We start from the raw sequence: 19,568 nt of genomic DNA, 5'->3' as shown, positions 1-19,568 counted from the left end.
TTTTAATCGTATTTAAATTTTATTATATTATATTATTAAATTCATTATTATGTAATATTGAAAAGTTTCATGACTAATTTAATGTGATTGCATTGTTATCTCCTTTTTGTCCCTCTCTCATTTGTGTTTGCTTATCATTCAGTAATTTTATTTTATTCTTTACATGTCTTCTCTTAAAAGTATTCAGTATCCCTTTTTTTAAAACTAGGTTTATTTTTCAAATTATTTATAATGACATTGTGCATAAGAAAAGTAACATAATCAACTAAAATATTATATTTAAAACAATATTAAAATATACTTATAATATAATACAATAAAATATGATCTTTTTCTTTAAACATAACGAAAAGAGATGAAAACATGCAAATTTTCGAAATGCTTTTTTGAATATTTCTTAATGTCCCGACTATTCTCATAATTTGAGAAGCAGATGATTAATCATCAATTTAAAGAAGAAATCGATTTCATCAAGTAAGATCCGTTCGTTCTTTTTTCTCTAATAGATGGTCAGAATTTCATCTGAATTCGAATCTTACCCAGAGGTCAAATAAAAAATCTATATTGAAGAAATAACAAAATCTTTCTATTTTATTCCTTCCAGACAATAATAATAATAAAATAATTAATATATTTAAAATAATCGCATATTTATAAAATAATACATAATGACGATTGAAACAAATGGTTAGGCAATATAATAACAAGTTGTTAGGCAACATACTAATTACTACTATTATGATTCAATTAAAGTGTGACCAGTTGACTATCGACATTCCCAAGGACCATTTAATATAAATTCTATACAAAAGCTACAACGCAGTCCTACAGAATAAAATAGGGAAAAATAAATAATAAAAAAAACATATAAAAAGAGGTTAGGTTTAAGCACGATTTATTAAAAACTCTCACATTAGAAGAGGAAAGTAGCAAAAATAAAAATATTTAGATGAGTGTGTGGACATACTAATCGAGAGAAACAAAATTAGAAATGAACAATTATCTATAAAAATACTCAAGAATATAATAATTCGCCTAAAGATAAATTAAGACACTTCAAAGGCTCGCATGGTGGGGAAACAATTTATTTCGAGATTAGTTGTCCTAGGATTGTTATCTTCCTTTTAATATGGCATAAAAATAAAACTTAAATATCACGCAAATTTATTACAATCAAATATAAAATAAATTGATCTCAAAATTAGTTATTACGTATCTATCATATCAGACAAACCCTTACCGATAAAACTATAACTAAACCAAATCATTTTTTAATGTGAACATCACAAAAATAATTTATGTGATCGAAACAACTTTGTGATATAATAAAGTCAAAAATTAGAAACCAAATTAACACTGAAAACGACTTTCTATACTAGACTGGACCTCAAACCCGCTTTCAACTGACCCGGCCCACCCTATCTTCCACGTGTCATCATTATCTATATCCAAAACTAACAACTTAATTTTATTTGCCACATTAGCATTAAATGAGAAAATAATATTTGATTTACTATTTAAAAATAAATGAAATATCTACATTAATATAAAGTAATAGATTCTTGAGAATATTACAGTTCACTACTAAACTTACTTGAAAAATAAGGTATTATTAATTTATATATCGTGCAAATTCATGTATTATTAATTTATCTAACATGAAAAGAGTTTGTGTATTAATTATTTGTGCATACAAATTTATTAATCTAAATTAAAGGAGATGTATCATACTTTTGAGTTTTGACCAAAACGAAATTGGAACATATAAGTTGTTATCATTAACGGAAAACACCTAAATTTGTTCAATTAATATTAACCAAAATTACTTAATTTGTGATTAGTAAATCATCTCCAATTTTTCTTTGATTAACAAACTTTTAAAAATGAAATAGATGGATTTCACGTGCTTAAATTCTTTGAGAGGAATGATAAACTTTTGATTATAATTTAAAATTATTTTAAATTTGGCTAATAAGAAAAATAACTTTTTCGTAATATTTTGGGCAATATTAAATCTAAAGTTTAACAAAATAAAAAAACTACTCAATTTTATTTTCTTTGTTTAGTTTTACTTGTCATGTTTTGCTTGTAAAAATCAATTTATTTTATTGATATGAAAAGACTTGCAATTTATAGTATTTTTCCATATAGTTTTCAATCACGTAAATTTAAATTTTAAAATATTAAATTAGTTTAATTCATTTTAACTTTAAAATTAATCAAAAAATCTCGAACATAATAAGTAAACAGAGAAAATAGTATAGATCCAATTCCATTCTTTTTCATTTTCATTTTAATAATAGTGTCTACAAAGTAATAAACGATATAAAACATTCTTTATGTATTTTTTTTAATTAATAAGTTTTTCCTTTCGGTACCTTTACTTATCAAAATTACCAAAAGAATAGGTCATAAATATTTTTCATATTATAAATTAAGATAAAATATTTTTTAAAAAAGTACAAAAAGAGATTAAACTATTTTTTTGTGAGTCCTTTAATATAACATCGGATATCTTATGAAATTATTTCTACTTAACATATGAGATATTTCTTCATTTTAATAGATTATTTTGAAATTAATAATATCCATAGTAAGGTATGCATGGACATATATATGTCATAATTTTATTCATCGACTTGATTAAATATCATATCGATGGATGAGATTGTGCCACGTGTCCCTATTAGGCTTCCATTGGAGTGAAGGGTATATATGTTTTAGTTTTTGGATGACAGGGAAACCAATATTCCAAAAGTGTGACGAAGATTATCTCCATACCATTTACGATAGTTCAAAATATATTTATCCTTTTTTTCAAATATAAATTTAATTTAATTTCAAATTTTATGCATAAAAAGATAAATATGACAGGTAAAATGGATCGGAGGGGAGTATAATAAATAAGTAGTATATATTAAGTGAATCTTTATCCATTATATAATTCACCACATAATAATACAAATTCTATTTATTTTTTCGTATTTGCCCATTTCTCAAGGAAAGCACCAATAAAATCCAGTGCTCCCCTTCCCTCCTCTTTCGATCGCCGGCGAACACTGACGAGCACTGAGACTAGTTTTTCTCTAGGGTTCCGGCGAGTTGTAGGTTTTTTGAATGGCGTCGGAGGATGTGGTAGGTAAGAGAAGCGAAAGTGCTGTTACTACAATCGTTAATCTGGCTGAAGAAGCTAAAATGGCGAGCGAAGGTGTTAAAGCTCCGAGTCATGCTGCTATTTTCAGTGTATGCAAGTCTCTCGCTGCTGGTGGAATCGCCGGTGGAGTGTCAGTTCTCTATCCTTCGTATTTTCCTTATGCTATTTTCTACTGCATATTCCTTTATTATTAGTCCTTTTTTTTTTCTCTGTTAAGGTATGAATTCGATAAACAGAAACGAAAATTTCATTTGAAGTTATACTTGATTTTGAATATTACGAATAGTTTAAAACTAAAAAAAATCATGTGCTGTTTCTAGTTTATACTCGTTTGGTTAACAGTTTTTAGCTGATAAACAGTATTGATTACTTAGGCTTGATCTTAATTTTTACTACAATAACTAAAAATATAATAATAATTTGCATTCGCTGATTCCTGTGTGTATTGTTTTTTCGTCTGGTATTTTTATCTGATTTGTTTAGGAAGACTGTTGACATTAGTGAAAATTTCATATTGATGTTACCTAGATTGAATTTAGTTTTTACAAATAGTTCCAAATGAAAAAGTGATCTAGGTTTGCGATTTATAGTTTATACTCGTTTATTATCAGTTATTTCTTTCATTTTTCCTGTTTTTTTGTTCTGATATGATTCTGAAGGAGGATAGACAGTAGCACAAATTTCATTTGCTGTTTACCTGTGCTTGACTTAAACCAATCAATAAAAACTTATTCTAATTCCTTCTTTTTTTTTGTCTGATATGGTTGCAAGGTGGTAGACAGTAATGAGAAGCTCATTTGCTGTTACGCAGGCTTGATCATTTTGGAAGTTGGAAAATAAGTTTGAACAGTTGTGTTTAGCGCATATTTGTAAATGATAATATTGAGCTTTTTAATACATGATAAGATAATAAGAGTTTTTTTTTGGATCTTTTGCGAAATGAAGTATGGTTTGGAGTAACAAAGAATTTTGAATATGCTAAAATTTCATAATATAGTGGTCTAGGGTGATATAAAGAGATAATTGTGTAGTTACATAAACAAAAAATGCATTTGTATAGGTGACATAATGTTATTATGAAACCACTTTTTTCTCGTAAAGGTTGGCCTCTGGCATATAAGTAGAAACAGGTGAAACGTGGATGACTCATGGATTCTTGTTTTCTGGAATACAACCAAGAGAACGTACTTGAAAAAAAATAGAAGGAGAAGCAAGGGAAACAAGAGGCGTTGGGAAGAACAGTTAATAGGGCTTATCTAGATAGCTGGATAAGTATATGAAACTTGAAATATCAAAAGCATTAACTAACAATCTTAAAAATAATAATTAAAAGTAAATCCAGGTTTTTTCTTTTAGCAAAGATGCGATGCGTCTTAGTTGAGTGATATAGAATCAAGTAAATGCTAATTACGCAAAGGGTAACTAGAGGTTACTGCACGTCCATAGTACATAATAGAGGTTTCCTCTAGCAATACTTAGTAGGAAACATGCTGTTTTGATATCTAGATTGTGTTTTTCAAGTACATGACATATCTAGAGAGCATTTGTGATGGTTAGATAGAGTGCCTGTCCGGTGCCAGTGTGTCATAAGCAAGCATGCACTGATAGTTAGGACCACATGTTTATACCTACGCAGATAACCATTGTCGACTGCCTGGCATGTTACAAAAGAATCAACTAATGAGGTATCCTTTATTCCATTATCTAGTAGATTCTATCGAAGGAACCTCCCATATAGATGGAGGAAAGGGGACAGGAGAAAAGGAAAGAGAAAGAAACTGTCATCACAGAAACAGGGAGAACTGCATTAAACAGACCCAATTTGAGTTTTGTTTAGATATTGGATTCTAGGAAAGAAATGAAATGAATAGAGGACTGTGGGGTACGTGGTTTTGCATGTCTTCATATGCTTTTATGGACAATGATGTGATTTTTTTAATCTTCTCCTCTTTTTGTTTCCTGAAAGGAGAAAAGTAGAAGAAAAATGGGATCTCTCACTTGTTGCATTTCTGATGACCTCATTAACATCCCAAAATCTACTTAAAAGTAACTCCTAGAGGTGTTCCTTTCACACCATCATTTTTAAAAAGGATCCGTTGCATGCCGCAGTTTCATTGCTTATATAATTACTTCTTGATTTTGAGGATGATGACATACTTTATCACAACAGGTTAAATGCATTTCTTTCCTCTTTTCCCTATTTCAATAATTTTACAAGTTAAATTGTATTCTTGTGTTACAGGTCACGCACTGCAGTTGCTCCATTGGAAAGGCTTAAAATTCTGCTCCAGGTAAATATTCCAAGTGATTCGTTTCAGCTTTACTACGTGAGATTTTTCTTCTATATCGTTGCAGATTTACTCATCTACATGAAAATTGTGCCTGCAAAGTATATGACTGATCTATATCGAGATGTATACCCAAAAATATGCATCTTTTATCATCTTAAGATAGTGATTGAGAACCCAATTGAGTATTTAGAACAAAATGTACCAATCAGATTTTAGTTGCATCTGAAGCATTGAACAAACTTGGGTAAAAGTGGTGGATATCAATTCAATTATTATATATTTATTTGACAAGTGATGCCATTAGATATCAAGCATGAATTTTCAGTTAACTATAATTTTGTATTAAGAAGTCAGAGTATTAAACTTATTTGTGTACTTACTTTTTTACATGAGTGAGTGTGATCATATAAAGTAGAATTTATGTAGATGCATTACCATGTAAATAGTTCTAAACACACACCATAAATTACAAGGATGTTAAATTGACCTTTGTTCGCTGAAGTGCAGGTTCAGAATTCTCACAGTATAAAATACAATGGCACAGTTCAGGGGTTGAAATATATATGGAGAACTGAGGGTCTCCGGGGAATGTTCAAAGGAAATGGAACTAATTGTGCCCGCATTGTTCCAAACTCTGCCGTCAAGTTCTTCAGCTATGAGGAAGCATCCAAGTAAGCCATGCAACTTCTTTCTCTCAGAATGTTAAATCCCACTCCTTATACATCACATTCGAAGAAAAATCTCTTTCAAATTGCCATTGTACTTCTCCATTCTAGTTTGTTGATTTGTAGAAATTATTTTAAAGAGCATTACTTTAACTTACTGAATTCTGAGATACTCTACCACATTACTATTTGGACTAGCGGGACATATTTTGCTTTCGTTGGTCTCTGAATGTGTTCTTAACATATATTTTTATTAATGTGGGGAGTGATTTTGGAAATTGGAATTGACCCAAAAAAGAATGAAAGGTCAAATAACTAGGAAGAGTAGTGGGCTCTGCACAGAAGTCTGACTAATTGAAGAGTACTTTCAGTGACTTGGTGAGATGAATAGATCAATTAGAAGTTGTTCATTCAAATTTTATGGTTGAGAAGAGGTCAGTATTAATACTGAAAGATGCAAGTTACCACTCACGAAGAAAATATATTTTTTATTCGGGATTTGTTTTGGAATATTTACCTTATCCAAAAAAAAATAAAAAATTCCAGATTTGTTTTGGCTAATCCTGTATTAAATGATCAGTGCACTTGATACGAAGGTCAAATTCTTCATCATTGCAAGCCTGTAAAGTGTTTATATTAATTCCTTTGTAAATTTACGATCAGGGGACTTAAACATACTACTTCAGTTTTGCTGTCAGCTAGTCTGATTCCAGAAGCAGAAAATAATTTGATTGGCTAGCTGTTAGTTCCTCTATCAAACGTAAAATGCAAGAGGATAAGTTGATTTGGATGCTGATACCCCTTTTCTTGTTAATCCCTTCAGAGATGTAATTTTTTTAAAAAATTATTTGGAGGATTGTGGTGGGGGAGTTTTCCTTCTTTGTTGTTCAATACAATTACCAATTCTCAGGAAAAAAAAAATTCTTCTTTCTTTAATGTGGGGGAAAGTTAGGAGGAAACATCTATAGGTGGGGAAGTAGTTTGATTATCTGACAGTTATCATGTTTGAGAATGAAAATGATTGTGCAAGGGATACGAAATTCCAAATATTTTAGTTAGCACAAGAGTTTAATGTGATACCCTGACTGAGAAAATTTGAATTCTTCAGATTACTGATCATCTAAAATAACATATAAATTCTCTTATATCTAATGTAGCTTTTTTATGGCTTCAGAACTCTAATATCTTCTCTGTTTATTATTTTAAAATGTTGCAGGGGAATCTTATGGTTTTACCGGCAGCAAACTGGAAACGGTACAATCAACTGACTACCCAAATTTGTCTTCATTCTATCTCTTTCTCTGTCTACATATGCTATTAAGACTTAAGCTATTTCATCGTTCGTAGATTTTATGCTGCAAAATCTTTGTTGAGAAATATACTACTTCCATGTCTGCCAAGATATTTGTTTCATCCATCTTCTGCATTGAAGAAGTACAAAATTTGCAGTATTTTATGTTGTGGCTCTACCTAGTTTTTTAGTGATTTATGAGTCTAAGCTTGTTCATATACTTATTTTGCCATATTAACTGTATTTTCTCTAATCTCCTGCAGAGGATGCTGAACTTACTCCTCTTCTACGCCTTGGTGCTGGAGCATGTGCAGGCATCATTGCCATGTCAGCAACCTACCCAATGGACTTGGTACGAGGTCGAATTACTGTCCAGGTAATGCATCTGTGGAATTAGCAATTTTACCCCACACAGATTGTGTATGGAAATGGACTTACTTTTCCCAGGTTTTTGTTAATTGGTTATGTTTCTGCTTCTCTCTGCAGACAGATAAATCTCCTAGCCAGTACAGAGGGATATTTCATGCACTTAGAACAGTTTTTGTTGAAGAAGGCCCACGTGCCCTGTACAAAGGATGGCTCCCTTCTGTGATAGGTGTGGTAAGTGATGGTTTTGATTTGACTTGCTATAGTTTCAAATTCAGAGGCACATGGTTTCTGTTTCAACCTAAAATTATACTCCTTTTGATCATTTTGTTGCTCATGTGTCCATCTCACTTTGAGTGCTTACTCATGGATTATTTCCTACAAAATTTAGGTCATGAAAATAGTCTTTCCCCGTCATTCACTAAACTAAACAGGATACTCCCTTTCTATGGATATGGAACACTATAGTTCTTTCAATGATTTTGGGTATATAAGACCTCATATTTCAGTAATAATAATTTTGATTGTTTAATCAGTCATTTACTAGTTGCATTTTTGTGTCATTAAGTTTTAACAAAAGAGTTTTGATGTAAGTGATGAGGATATTCCAGTTTATTCAAAAGTGGGACTAGTATTGAATACTCTGAGCGTTAGGAGAGATTGTTTGTACATTAAGCTACACAGTGCTTGCCTGTAGCCTATAGGTATCCATTTAGCAACTCAATAAGAGACTGTGTTTTAGATGCTAGCTTGAAAGTCCTTAGGGTTGAGCCCTCTTGTCGAATAGTGCTAAAAATTGGACATCCTGTTGTTTTCAAACTCTCATCAAGTTTCTTATTTAAAGAACTGTCTGACTCTATACACATATTCCACCTTTTTTCCTCACGGTTAACTGTCAGCATGGTTTACTTGATCTTCAGATCCAAACATCAAGCAGCTTAAGCTTCTACACTATTTGCCTAATTTTCTCTGAAGATTGTGTTAAGATGTTAACAAGAGTGTAATGGTTTATCAAGAAAGGTAGAAAGAGAAAAAACAATCAAGTGTAAAGATATTCCCATCTACTTATCTAAAAGAACAATGTATTAAGCACATGTCGTATGTAGGTTTAACCAAATGACACCATTGCTGATGCAAGTTCAAAATGCAGATTCCTTATGTAGGTTTAAACTTTGCTGTGTATGAATCTTTAAAAGATTGGTTGGTCAAAACTCGACCATTCGGACTAGCTCAAGACGCTGAATTGAGTGTTATGACAAAGCTTGGTTGTGGTGCTGTTGCTGGAACCATTGGGCAAACTGTTGCTTACCCTCTTGATGTCATTCGTCGAAGAATGCAGATGGGCGGCTGGAAAAATGCTGCTTCAGTTGTTATTGGTGATGGGAAGAGCAACGCACCTATAGAGTATAGTGGTATGATAGATGCGTTCAGGAAAACAGTTCGTCATGAGGGAGTTGGAGCTTTATATAAGGGTTTGGTCCCAAATTCAGTCAAGGTTAGTGTAACCCATCACATGTTCTTTAGAAATGATTCTCTTTCCCTACTCTCCGTATCTAGACATTGCCATGGTTTTCCAATAAGGCTAGCCTCGGAAAATGTTGTTTTCTGTCGTATTTAGTATGAGAGTGATTTGGTTCGAGTTTATATGACATTATTCTTCTATTTTCAGGTGGTCCCTTCTATAGCAATTGCATTTGTGACATATGAGGTGATAAAAGACATTCTTGGTGTGGAAATGAGGATATCTGATTGAATTGTTTGAGGAAACTCAGGTTATTTTCTGTACTTAGATGTTAATTTACTCGGAGCAGTGAGGAAGTTATTTATTGGCAAGTGTTATCTTGTTGACTTGGAAAGGGAGAGATCCTGAGCAGCGTTATGTATTTTATTGGAGATATATATTAACAATAAAGAGTGGTTCAGAAGTAGCAGTAGGTGCACTTCACATTATAGGAATCAAAATTACTCATTTGGCCAGTATTTATTGAATAGAAATTTGGGTCTGTTGATGTTCCATTTGTTTTTTTTGGTACACTTCATCACTGTTTCTTTCTGCCATATTTTGTGGCATATTGGCTCTTGCTACGTGCTGAACTAAATATTTTGTGCCTAAAAATACTGCATTCAAATTATTACATTTCGCAGTTTTCTACCTGATGTAAAAAATTATTCTGATTTGCTCGTCTTGTGAGAGAAGTTTCATGCAATTCACAGGGTTCAACAAGCAATCAACATTTCACGATCAAGAGTGAAATACTCTTTGTAGTAGCGGTGCTTGTATGCTATAAGATCTTGTACTTTGAAACCCAGGTTATGAACCCAAATCTGTTAGTATCGAACATTATCCAAATCCCCTTGTATATTTTCTAGTAACATGAAACCTATGGCAGATCAAATGCACGATTTGTTTTTAAAACATTCGACTATACGTAATAGTCAAGCTTGGCGAAATAAGATTGCAGGTCAAACTCCTTGAAAAGTTACTCGATTCCACGTTGCTTCCAAAGCTTTAGTCTAATAACAAAAACACAGTATCCATAGAGTATTGGTTCGAGAGTCAATCTTCTTTCAAAGATTTCTCGATTATCAAAAAAAATGTTAGATTCCACCTTCGATAAGCCAAAGTATCTATTAACTATTCATGGCAAGGAATCAAGAATCAAATAAGAGTATAAAAACGAAAAACGAAAAACTCTGTAGAAAGAAGTCTAAAACAAAGATATCTATATCCCAAAAACAATCTTATAAAATGCATGTACTAACAATATTACGATTCCACTAATCGATATGTCCAATGAATGAAGTTCCAGTACTGAAAAAATGGTAGCATTACTTGCCTATACAGACTAAAAGAAAGGGTATTTCAAAGAAACTAAGGCCCAGCAACAATATCACTTATCTTCTGAAGTAAAAAACAACCAATCACTCCAAAATAGAAGTACCAAAACTAAGGTAAGCAGGAAAGCAAAGCAAAAATGATGTACACAGGAATTTCAAGCTGTTACTTGCCTTTTTCCCTTGGTCTTTGTTGAGATCCTTTCTATAAGATCATCATAGCGACTCTGGTGGTAATCAATCCAGATACACAGCTGCCTTATCGCCTCTCGTTTTTCCTCACTCAAGTCTAACATTCCCTTATCTTTGTCATTCAACTTCCTCTCATACTCTCCCATCTTTTCATCCTTCTCCACCAACGTTTTATGCAATGTAGCTATCTTCTGTTCAAGTTGGTGAATCGTTTCTGTCAAACTACCCCTCTGAGTCACCTCGTTTTTCCCTGTGAATTCTAATTCCTCAACCTTCTCTTTTAGCACCAATGCACATTCTTTCTCATCTTTCAGTTGTTGCACTAGAGTGTCAACTTCCTTCTTCAGCTGCTTCTTTTCTTCACCTGTTACTTTGATCAAGTTCAAAGCAACCTTAAGATCATTCAATATTTCGTAAATGCGGGACTCCAGGTGACCAGTGTCTTCCTCGAACTTCATATTGAACGTATCCATTTGAGTCAAAGTGTCGTTTACTTTATTTGAAAGGTCTGCTTTTATTTTTGCTTGAGTTTCCTTGTATACAGTGATAACTCCTGACAATGTTGCAATCCTCTCTTCCAGCAACTTTTGATGTTGCAGTAACTTCTCTTCTTTCTTCTGGTGGTCCCCTTCTTTCTCTGTCAGCAACTGTTCAGTCACTCGAAGTTTCTGATTGGTTAATCGAAGCTTAACCTCAGTGTTCCGAACATTCTCCACCAGTGTGCTGATTTCATCTCCTTTCATTTCTAGATCCCTCTTCAGATCCTCAATCTTGTCATCCAGTTCATCTATTTTCTGATCTTTATTTTCAAGATTCTTCTGGTATTCTTCTGTCATCTCTTCAATCTTCATTTCTGCAAGTTTGAGACTTTCCTTGTACTCCTGCAGCATACCATCAAGCTGTTTGTGCTCCTCGCCCAACTTTCCAAATGCTTCCTCATGTTCTTTAAGTTTCATTTCCCGATCCACAATCTTCTGTGATAATTCAGTGTGCTGATTCTCTGCGTGTGCCAAAGTCTGACCATGCTCATCAACTTTCTCGGTTAATGCATTCTCCAGATCAGATAGTTTGCTTAAAAGACTTCCCTTTTCCTCCTTCAGTAGATTGTTCTCATTGTTTGCACTGCTTACGTTTTCTTCCAAGGTACTCTTCTGTTCACAAAGGGATTTCACTTCAGCCTGGAGATCATTGATCTGTACCACTAGACCTTCCTTCTCTTCCACTAACTTCCCGAGCGCTTCCTCCTGTTCTTTCAGCTTTAATTCCTGATCCACAACCTTTTGTGATAATTCAGTGTTCTGACTCTCTGCTTGTGCCAAACTTTCTGTGGACTCTTGTTTACCTCTTTCAATTGCCAATGTCAGCTGGTCTTTCTCCGTCTGCAGTAACTCTATCTGCTGCTGGGATGTATTAGCTTCTTCTGTCAAGACAACAATTTGAGCAGAAGTATCATTTTGCACATCTTCTAGTCTCTTTTGCAAGGCTTGATGCTCCTCAACTTTCTCGACTAATGAGTTCTCCAGTTCAGATATTTTCAGGAGGAAACTTTCCTTTTCCTCCTTCAGCAGACTGATCTCATTATTTGTATTGCTTGTGTTTTCTTCCAATGTGCTAATCTTTTCACAAAGTGACTTCACTTCAGCCTGGAGATCATTGACCTGTATCACTAAACTGTCCTTCTCTTCCACCAACTTCCCGAATGCTTCCTCCCTCTCTTTCAGCTTTATTTCCTGATCCACAAGCTTTTGTGATAATTCGGTGTTCTGATTTTCTGCTTGTGCCAAACTTTCTGTGGATTCTTGTTTACCTGTCTCAATTACCAACTCCAGCTGGCTTTTCTCAGTTTGCAGCAATTCTGTTTGCTGCATTAACTTATTAACTTCTTCTGTCAAGGCAGCAATCTGAGTAGAAGCTTCATTTTGCACTTCCTCTAGCTTCTTTTGCATGGTTCCATGCTCTTCCAGTTTCTCCGCTAATGCACTCTCCAGTTCAGATATTTTACTTAGGAGACTTCCCTTTTCCTCCCTGACCTGTACCACTAGGCCTTCCTTCTCTTCCAGCATTCTCTGGCCATCTGATGTATTCCTTGCTAATTCCTCCTTCAAAATTTCCAACTGGGTGAGGTATTCTGATGCTTCTCCAGCTTTTGCCTCGTGTTGAGATTCTATTTGAGACTTCTGAACTTGCAAATTCTCCGAATGCTCTTGCAGATTGCTCACCTGCAAAGTTAAGGCAGCAATCTGAGCAGATGATTCAGTTTCTCCATCTTCAGATTTCTTCCTTAAAATGGCTAGTTCACTTCCTCTCTCAGTTAATGCCCTCTCAATTTCAGAAATTTTATCTTGCATCATCTCCTTGTCGTTTTTCAACTGAACAATTGTCTCATCTTTGCTTGTCAGCTTCTCTTCCAACTCATATTTCAGATTCTGAAGTGATTTTAGCTCCACTTCTAGGTCCTTCACTTGTGAAAGAGAACTTTCTTTCTCTTCCAGAATTTTCAGTGACTCTGCAGATTTGTTTGCTATATCCTGCTTGAGACTCTCTATCTCACTTGAGAATCCTGAAATTTCTTGTGTTTTCTTCTCCAGTTCTGCTTCCAATTCAAGTTTCTGGCCGCGAAGAGACTCCAATTCTTGGTCCTTCTTATTCACCTCGTTTGTTAAGTCCTCAACTTCAGCTGACATCTTGTTTCTTTGTTGCTCCATTTCCTCCTCCAACTTGCCTTTCAGTTCATTTAAGGATTCAATTTCAAGCTGCATATTGTTTACCTTTGTGGTCAAAGCTTCCATCTGGGATGAGAATTCCCCTTCCTTTTCCTCAAGTTTCTTCAGCAATGCAGAGAGCTCATCTTCCTTCTGTTTCTCTATTTCTGATCTCTGAGACTGCAGTGAACCAATCTCCAGTTCCATACCTCTTAAACGAGTCGATGCTTCAGTTTTGTGAGCATCATGTATCTCCTTGTGAGAAGAGAACTCCTTTTCTTTCTCATCTAGCATCCCCTTTAGCTGGTCAGCTTCAGTCACAAGGTCTTGGATCTTTTGTTGAGCTTGCCCTATCTCCTCCGAGAGCTGTAAAACTTTCGATGATAGCGAAGAATTGTCTTCCTCTGTGGCCTTTTGCGTTTGACTTAGCTGAGCTATATCTTTTTCAGCAGAATCTAGTTGTTCCTTCACTGAGGGAAGTTCGCTTTTTAGGCCTTCCAATTCTATCTGTTGGGTTTCTTTCTCTTCCTTCAACTGCCCCATAGTGGTTCTTAATTCCTCAATAGTACTATTGCCTTCTAAAATGCTGTTTCCCATGGCTTCTTTCTCCAAGAGTAAGCTTTCTCTTTCTTTAGTTATTTCGTCCAGCTTCTGCATTAATTCAGCTTCTAATTTTGCAGATTTCTCCAAATTCTCGTTGAGGTCCACTGTCTCACCTAGAAGCTTTGAATTTTCCTCCTTCAACTTTTCAGCTTCACTAGTCAAACTGCAGATTGTTGTTTCTGCTTCTTGCAATTTGCTCAAAGTGCTCTGGTGCTCGGATTGCAAGGCCTCCTTTTCTTCGTTCGCAGCCATCAGCTGAGCCTTCAACTCAACTATTTCTAGATTTGCACTTGTCAATTCTTCCTTGATGCCATCTGTTACTTCTGTGAATTTCAGTTTACCATTTTTCTTCCCCTTTTTTCTCGTACTGCCATCTGAATCTGAGTCCGAGTCTGAGCTGGAGGAAGAACTATCTTTCTCGTGTACATTTTCCCTCAGTTTTCCAGTGAGATGATCATAACGAGCATACAGAGATTGGTAATGATTGTGAAAATCTTCAACTGCCTCCACCAGTGGTTCTTTTTCATCTCTACCATCTTCTCCTTTAAGATAGGCTAAGATCTTCTGAATTTTGTCTTCAATTTCTGCAAGATGTAAGGACCAAGTGTTAACTTTGCCTGAAGATTCCACTAGGGCCCAAAGAATTTTCTAGACCATTTATTTATAGCAAGGGTGGGCGTGGTACAATAGATACTGAGTTACCATACAAAACCAACAATTTTACAGATGGATTCAGTAGCTCTTGAGCAAGATAAGTATATACCTGCTTTGGTTCCTTTCAGCTCTTCATCTTTCTCAGGATCAGCATGACTTCCAAAAAAGGACTTAACTCTTTCCCTGAACCGATGCTTTGTCATCTCTTCAAGTGTTTATGTACTTGTCGATTGTTTTTCTGTCTTTTCAACAATAGAGGGCTGTGACCATCCCGGATAATGTAAGTTCCAGTACTGAAAAAGAAAATTGGCGTGTCAAGATTTGAGACAGTAAATTTACAGGAACCAAATAAGTAATTGCTCTATGAAACCAATAATATTTGGAGATCTCTTTACAAAAGGTAGTTGAGAAAAGAATTGTCGATGTCAAGTACCAATCACGTTACACAACATGCCGAATAGAGGGGGAAAAAGAGCAAATCAAACACAAAAGAGATAAAAGGGTTAAGATATTTAGCCTTATGAATCTGGAAGTTAAACGAATAAAATACAACACCATTGTTCATACGTTCATTTCGTTTATTCCGCAACAGTCTAGTTATTTTAAGCATGGCCACGTGTCCAAGTTCTGGACACTCAATATCTTTTCCATCATGTCCAATTTCTGTTCTTCTACCTAATTCTTGTTAGTTCCTTTTTCCTGTAATAAAGAACATTAATTCAACGATCTGGAATGCACGCAATTCCACTTCTAAGCTATCTTGTTCGAACACCTTCGAAAATATTGACGTGTCAAATCCTTCAAAGTAGTCTATTTGGAGCATCGGACATGGATCATTTTTTTAAGTAGTCTCTGCACTACCCAAGAGCAATAACTAGGAATTATATCACAACAAATATGAAGCATTTCATAATACATGGATGAGAATTGTGATCATCAGCTCAATATCCTTGTGCTAGCCATTAACCAAAAGGCCTTTTCCATTCTCATAAATGGCAATCTCATAAGTCAAAAGAAAAATGTATTGACTGAGACAGACTGAGCTGTATGAACTTTTAAGATACTGTTTGCCAACAGCTAGACATGATATACTGTAATACTCCCCGGAAAGTGGGGAACACACTCATCAAGTCTTCAACTACATTCTCATCAGGAAAAGAAAGAAACTGCCGAGAATCTAATAAAGGGGTCACATTTGGTTGTTGGATAAGGGGATCATTATTTCGAAATAAATTGTGAGTTATTTTTTCTTTAATACTTGCTACAACCTTTTCTTTTGGGATTGTTTGTACTATAATTGTGATACTATTTTTATACAATACTCTGGGTCAAATAATAATTTCAGAATTACTATTTCCAAGATAAAAACGAAAAATCATCAAAGATTTTAGAAAGACAAGGATACGTTTATATCAAGAACTGAAATAAAAATGTATCCCAATTTATCCTGTTGAAATCAAGCATACGTCTTATACTATATCACATATATCTCATTTTAGTCGAACTAACCAAACATTTTCCAATAAAAGTATATTTACTAGTTAATACGGAAATAATTCATTTCCCAATTAAATGACCCTTATTATAAAGTATTCGGACTAAAATAAAATATTAGGGAAGACTTACAAATATTCATATTGTATGTACTTAAATAATTACGCAATTTTTCTAAAATCCTTTACCAAAATGCGCATGCGTTTTCTTAAATCATTTTGCAATTATATTCTGTCCAACGAAAGAAATTGGAATTCCTAAGGCAAAAAAGGAGAAGAACAATTAAGTCCAGCTGCCAAACATGTGTTTTCTGGCGATAGGCCCTACGTAAATTGGCCTACAGAAAGGAAATAGCCTATCATCAACTAACCCAAACTTTTTATCAATCATTTTAGGTAAAAATGGAGGGAAACGGCATATTCTCCTTCCTTCAAATCAAAAGTATTTAAAAAATGAGGTCAAAAGCATTTACACTTTTTGAATTCTTTATTTTTTAAAAATAATTTTACCTAAAATGCTAAAAATGTACTCTACATCTTATATTTTTTTTAAAAATAATTAAAAGAAAAAAGTTTTTTTATACTTATCGATATTATAGTCCGATTAATTTAAATTCACACATGACTATCTCTAGAGCAAATTTGGCACTGACAGATCCAATTTTTGGTTTGGGCAACTACAGATTTATATTTTGGCCGTTTATGACCGGCGTGCAGGTAAAACAAAGGTCAGCCTACTTTGAAAAATAAAAATGCCAGCTAGATTAACAGACGTGACATGTTCTTCTTTACGTTCCAATTATTTTTCGTTTTTCGTTTCTTTTTATTTTCTATTACTACGAAATAGTCAGCTAAATGTCTCTATTAACGATTAATAACATTCCAAAAAAAAAAAAGTAAAAAGAGTAAAGCAAAGTGTAGTGATTTCTCTGTTCAATTCTCCACTGAATACAAAAAAATAAGAACCTTAGTCCTTATTGATTCCAAAAGCCAAAATTGAACAATTACTTTTTCTAAATTTATTAATGAATTCGGAACCGATGTGCCTATCACATATCTGCATCTAATTAATCTGAATTAAGTTCATATGAATGAAGAAACAAATCATACGGAAAAACTTGCGATCTGCGGATTCATACTTATCAGATAAATCAAACAGAACACAGAAACAAAAATTCATCACAAAATTAATAGAAGGCGGAGAGAAAGCTCATCAAATGAGCAGTGAAACAGTGAGAAAATTCTTCACATAGCAGGAGAAAGACGATTGAAATTCAATCGCAAAGCAGAGGAAACCTCGAAGAAACTCAGAAAAACTCATCGATTCGAAAAAAATCATCGAAACCGAAGATTCTAGCAACAACTTCATTGAGTCAAAGCTTAATCAGCTATGAACTCTCAAATTCTCAACCATTCCATCCAAATCATGAATCAGAGACTCACTGAACAAGTCGCAAACAACAAAACTTCACGAACTAATCAAATTAATCCGAAAACGATAAGCACGATCACAATCTCAACACGAAGAGCAATCGAAATTCAATAGATTAACAATCAAGTAGCTAAACATTGAAAAAATTACCAAAAATGAACATCAACATCAAAAGTTGAACCTCTCGCAATCTCTACAACTAAGAACAATCAAAACTAAGTAGATTCACGATCAAAACACAAGCAAAATCACAAAATTAAGTAGATTAACATCAAAACACAAGCAAAAACAATAACAATTAACAGTAATCTCAAAAATACAAGTTCAGGAAGTTCAAAGACGTACCTGAAAACTATAGCTCAAAGCACAGCTTGAAGCAAAGCAAAACTGGAAAAACAAATTTAGAGAGAGAATGATGAAATCGAAAAGCAATTTTTCAAATTTGAGGAATGAGAGAGAAGAAAAAAAAAAAAAGAGAAGAGAGGCTTTATAGTACTGTAATACAAAGCAGGTCACTTTTGAAATAGAGAAAAAGTTGAGGGGGGGAAAGTATATTTGTCTGTTATATGGAGCCCTTATAAGGTTAAAAGCGACTGGCACAGCATTTCTAACTTCAAATTATTTTTGAAGGAAAAGAAGATGGAATCTTTGGAGTTTTATTGAATCTAAATTGCCTTTTGATTTTTGTTATATTACAAGAACACCATTATTTTATTTTTGTTTTTATTGCTATTTTAATTAAATTATTTTAAGTGGTAGCCTTGTGGTTTGGCTTAAAACAGGTCATTGTTTGTGGTATAATTCCACAATCATATTCTGATATTGTGTGTCACTCTGTCTAATTACAGTGTTTGCCTTGGTTTTATTATAGTACATAGTTAATTAATTAAGTTATATATAAGTGTAATATATAATCAATGGTCATTTTTAGATCTACCTTACATATGTTGATAGTATAAACTTTATTTGTGTGAGCTTTTTTATATTATCGATTCTAAGTGAGCATAAAAAAAAAGGTTTTGATTGATCGGCAATCAGTATAATTTTTTATAATATAGATACAAATTGAAGGGCGTGATCAATGCCAACTCATTTAGTCTATTACAGTTGGATCTGAATTGGTGCATAGCTGTTATGTTATTCCTTCTGTCTATTGATAGTATCTGTTGTTAATTAATTAAACCTTATATTAATTATCAACAAATACTATCAATATACAAATATAGCCGTTAGAACCTGTTGTGGATTGGTGCATTGTTGTTATGTGTTTTTGTACAACGATAGTATTAGCTATTAATCAATCTATATCAATTTTTCATGATATATATGAACTGAATGACGTGGTCAGTGCTGACTCATATAGTCTATTATAGCTAGATTTTAATTGGTGCATAGTTGTTATGTTATTTTGTATAGTGATAGTATCAGCTAGCAAGTAATTTAAGATTAATTAATTTATGATGGATTTTCATTATATATGGTGTGGCGTGCGGGCGTGCGTGTGTATCTTTGAATTGGTGCATAGCTATTGTGTAATTTTTTATACTGAGCTTATCTGTTGATAATCAATGTAAGCTTATAGTTAACTTACGTCGTGATTAGTGATGACTCATATAACCGTTATAACTTGCTTTAGATTGGTGCATAATTGTGTGTATTTATGTCTAGTATTGATTACATCTATCAATATAAGTGTGATTAATGATGATTCATATAGTCGTTACAACTTGCTTTAGATTGGTGCATAATTGCGTGTATTTTTGTCTAGTACTGATTGCATTTATCAATATAAGTGTGATTAATTTACGACATGATTAATGATAACTTATATAATTGTTACAACTTGCTTTTGATTAGTGCACAATACTTTTGTACTCTTCACGTGTAAAG

The 19,568-nt window shown here is 33.6% G+C and overlaps 2 protein-coding genes across 2 annotated transcripts; one reads left to right on the top strand and one right to left on the bottom strand.

The window, feature by feature from the left end:
• Window positions 1-2,966: 2,966 nt before the first annotated feature.
• LOC125841937 (mitochondrial adenine nucleotide transporter ADNT1-like) lies at window positions 2,967-9,750 on the top strand. The gene is made up of 8 exons (XM_049521126.1): window positions 2,967-3,284; window positions 5,397-5,445; window positions 5,953-6,116; window positions 7,327-7,364; window positions 7,665-7,777; window positions 7,888-8,001; window positions 8,918-9,262; window positions 9,437-9,750. Exons 1-8 carry the CDS (start codon window positions 3,118-3,120, stop codon window positions 9,518-9,520), a joined length of 1,074 nt encoding a protein of 357 aa, XP_049377083.1. The 5' UTR covers window positions 2,967-3,117; the 3' UTR covers window positions 9,521-9,750.
• Window positions 9,751-10,493: 743 nt separating this feature from the next.
• Window positions 10,494-18,139, bottom strand: LOC125878345 (COP1-interactive protein 1). The gene is made up of 3 exons (XM_049559579.1): window positions 18,024-18,139; window positions 14,863-15,046; window positions 10,494-14,683 (listed from the first exon to the last, which is right to left on the bottom strand). Exons 2-3 carry the CDS (start codon window positions 14,954-14,956, stop codon window positions 10,761-10,763), a joined length of 4,017 nt encoding a protein of 1,338 aa, XP_049415536.1. The 5' UTR covers window positions 14,957-15,046; window positions 18,024-18,139; the 3' UTR covers window positions 10,494-10,760.
• Window positions 18,140-19,568: the final 1,429 nt, after the last annotated feature.

This window comes from Solanum stenotomum, chromosome 10, assembly GCF_019186545.1.
Source record: "Solanum stenotomum isolate F172 chromosome 10, ASM1918654v1, whole genome shotgun sequence".
Taxonomy (NCBI): Eukaryota; Viridiplantae; Streptophyta; class Magnoliopsida; order Solanales; family Solanaceae; genus Solanum; species Solanum stenotomum.
This window is presented reverse-complemented; position numbering and strand designations above follow the sequence as displayed.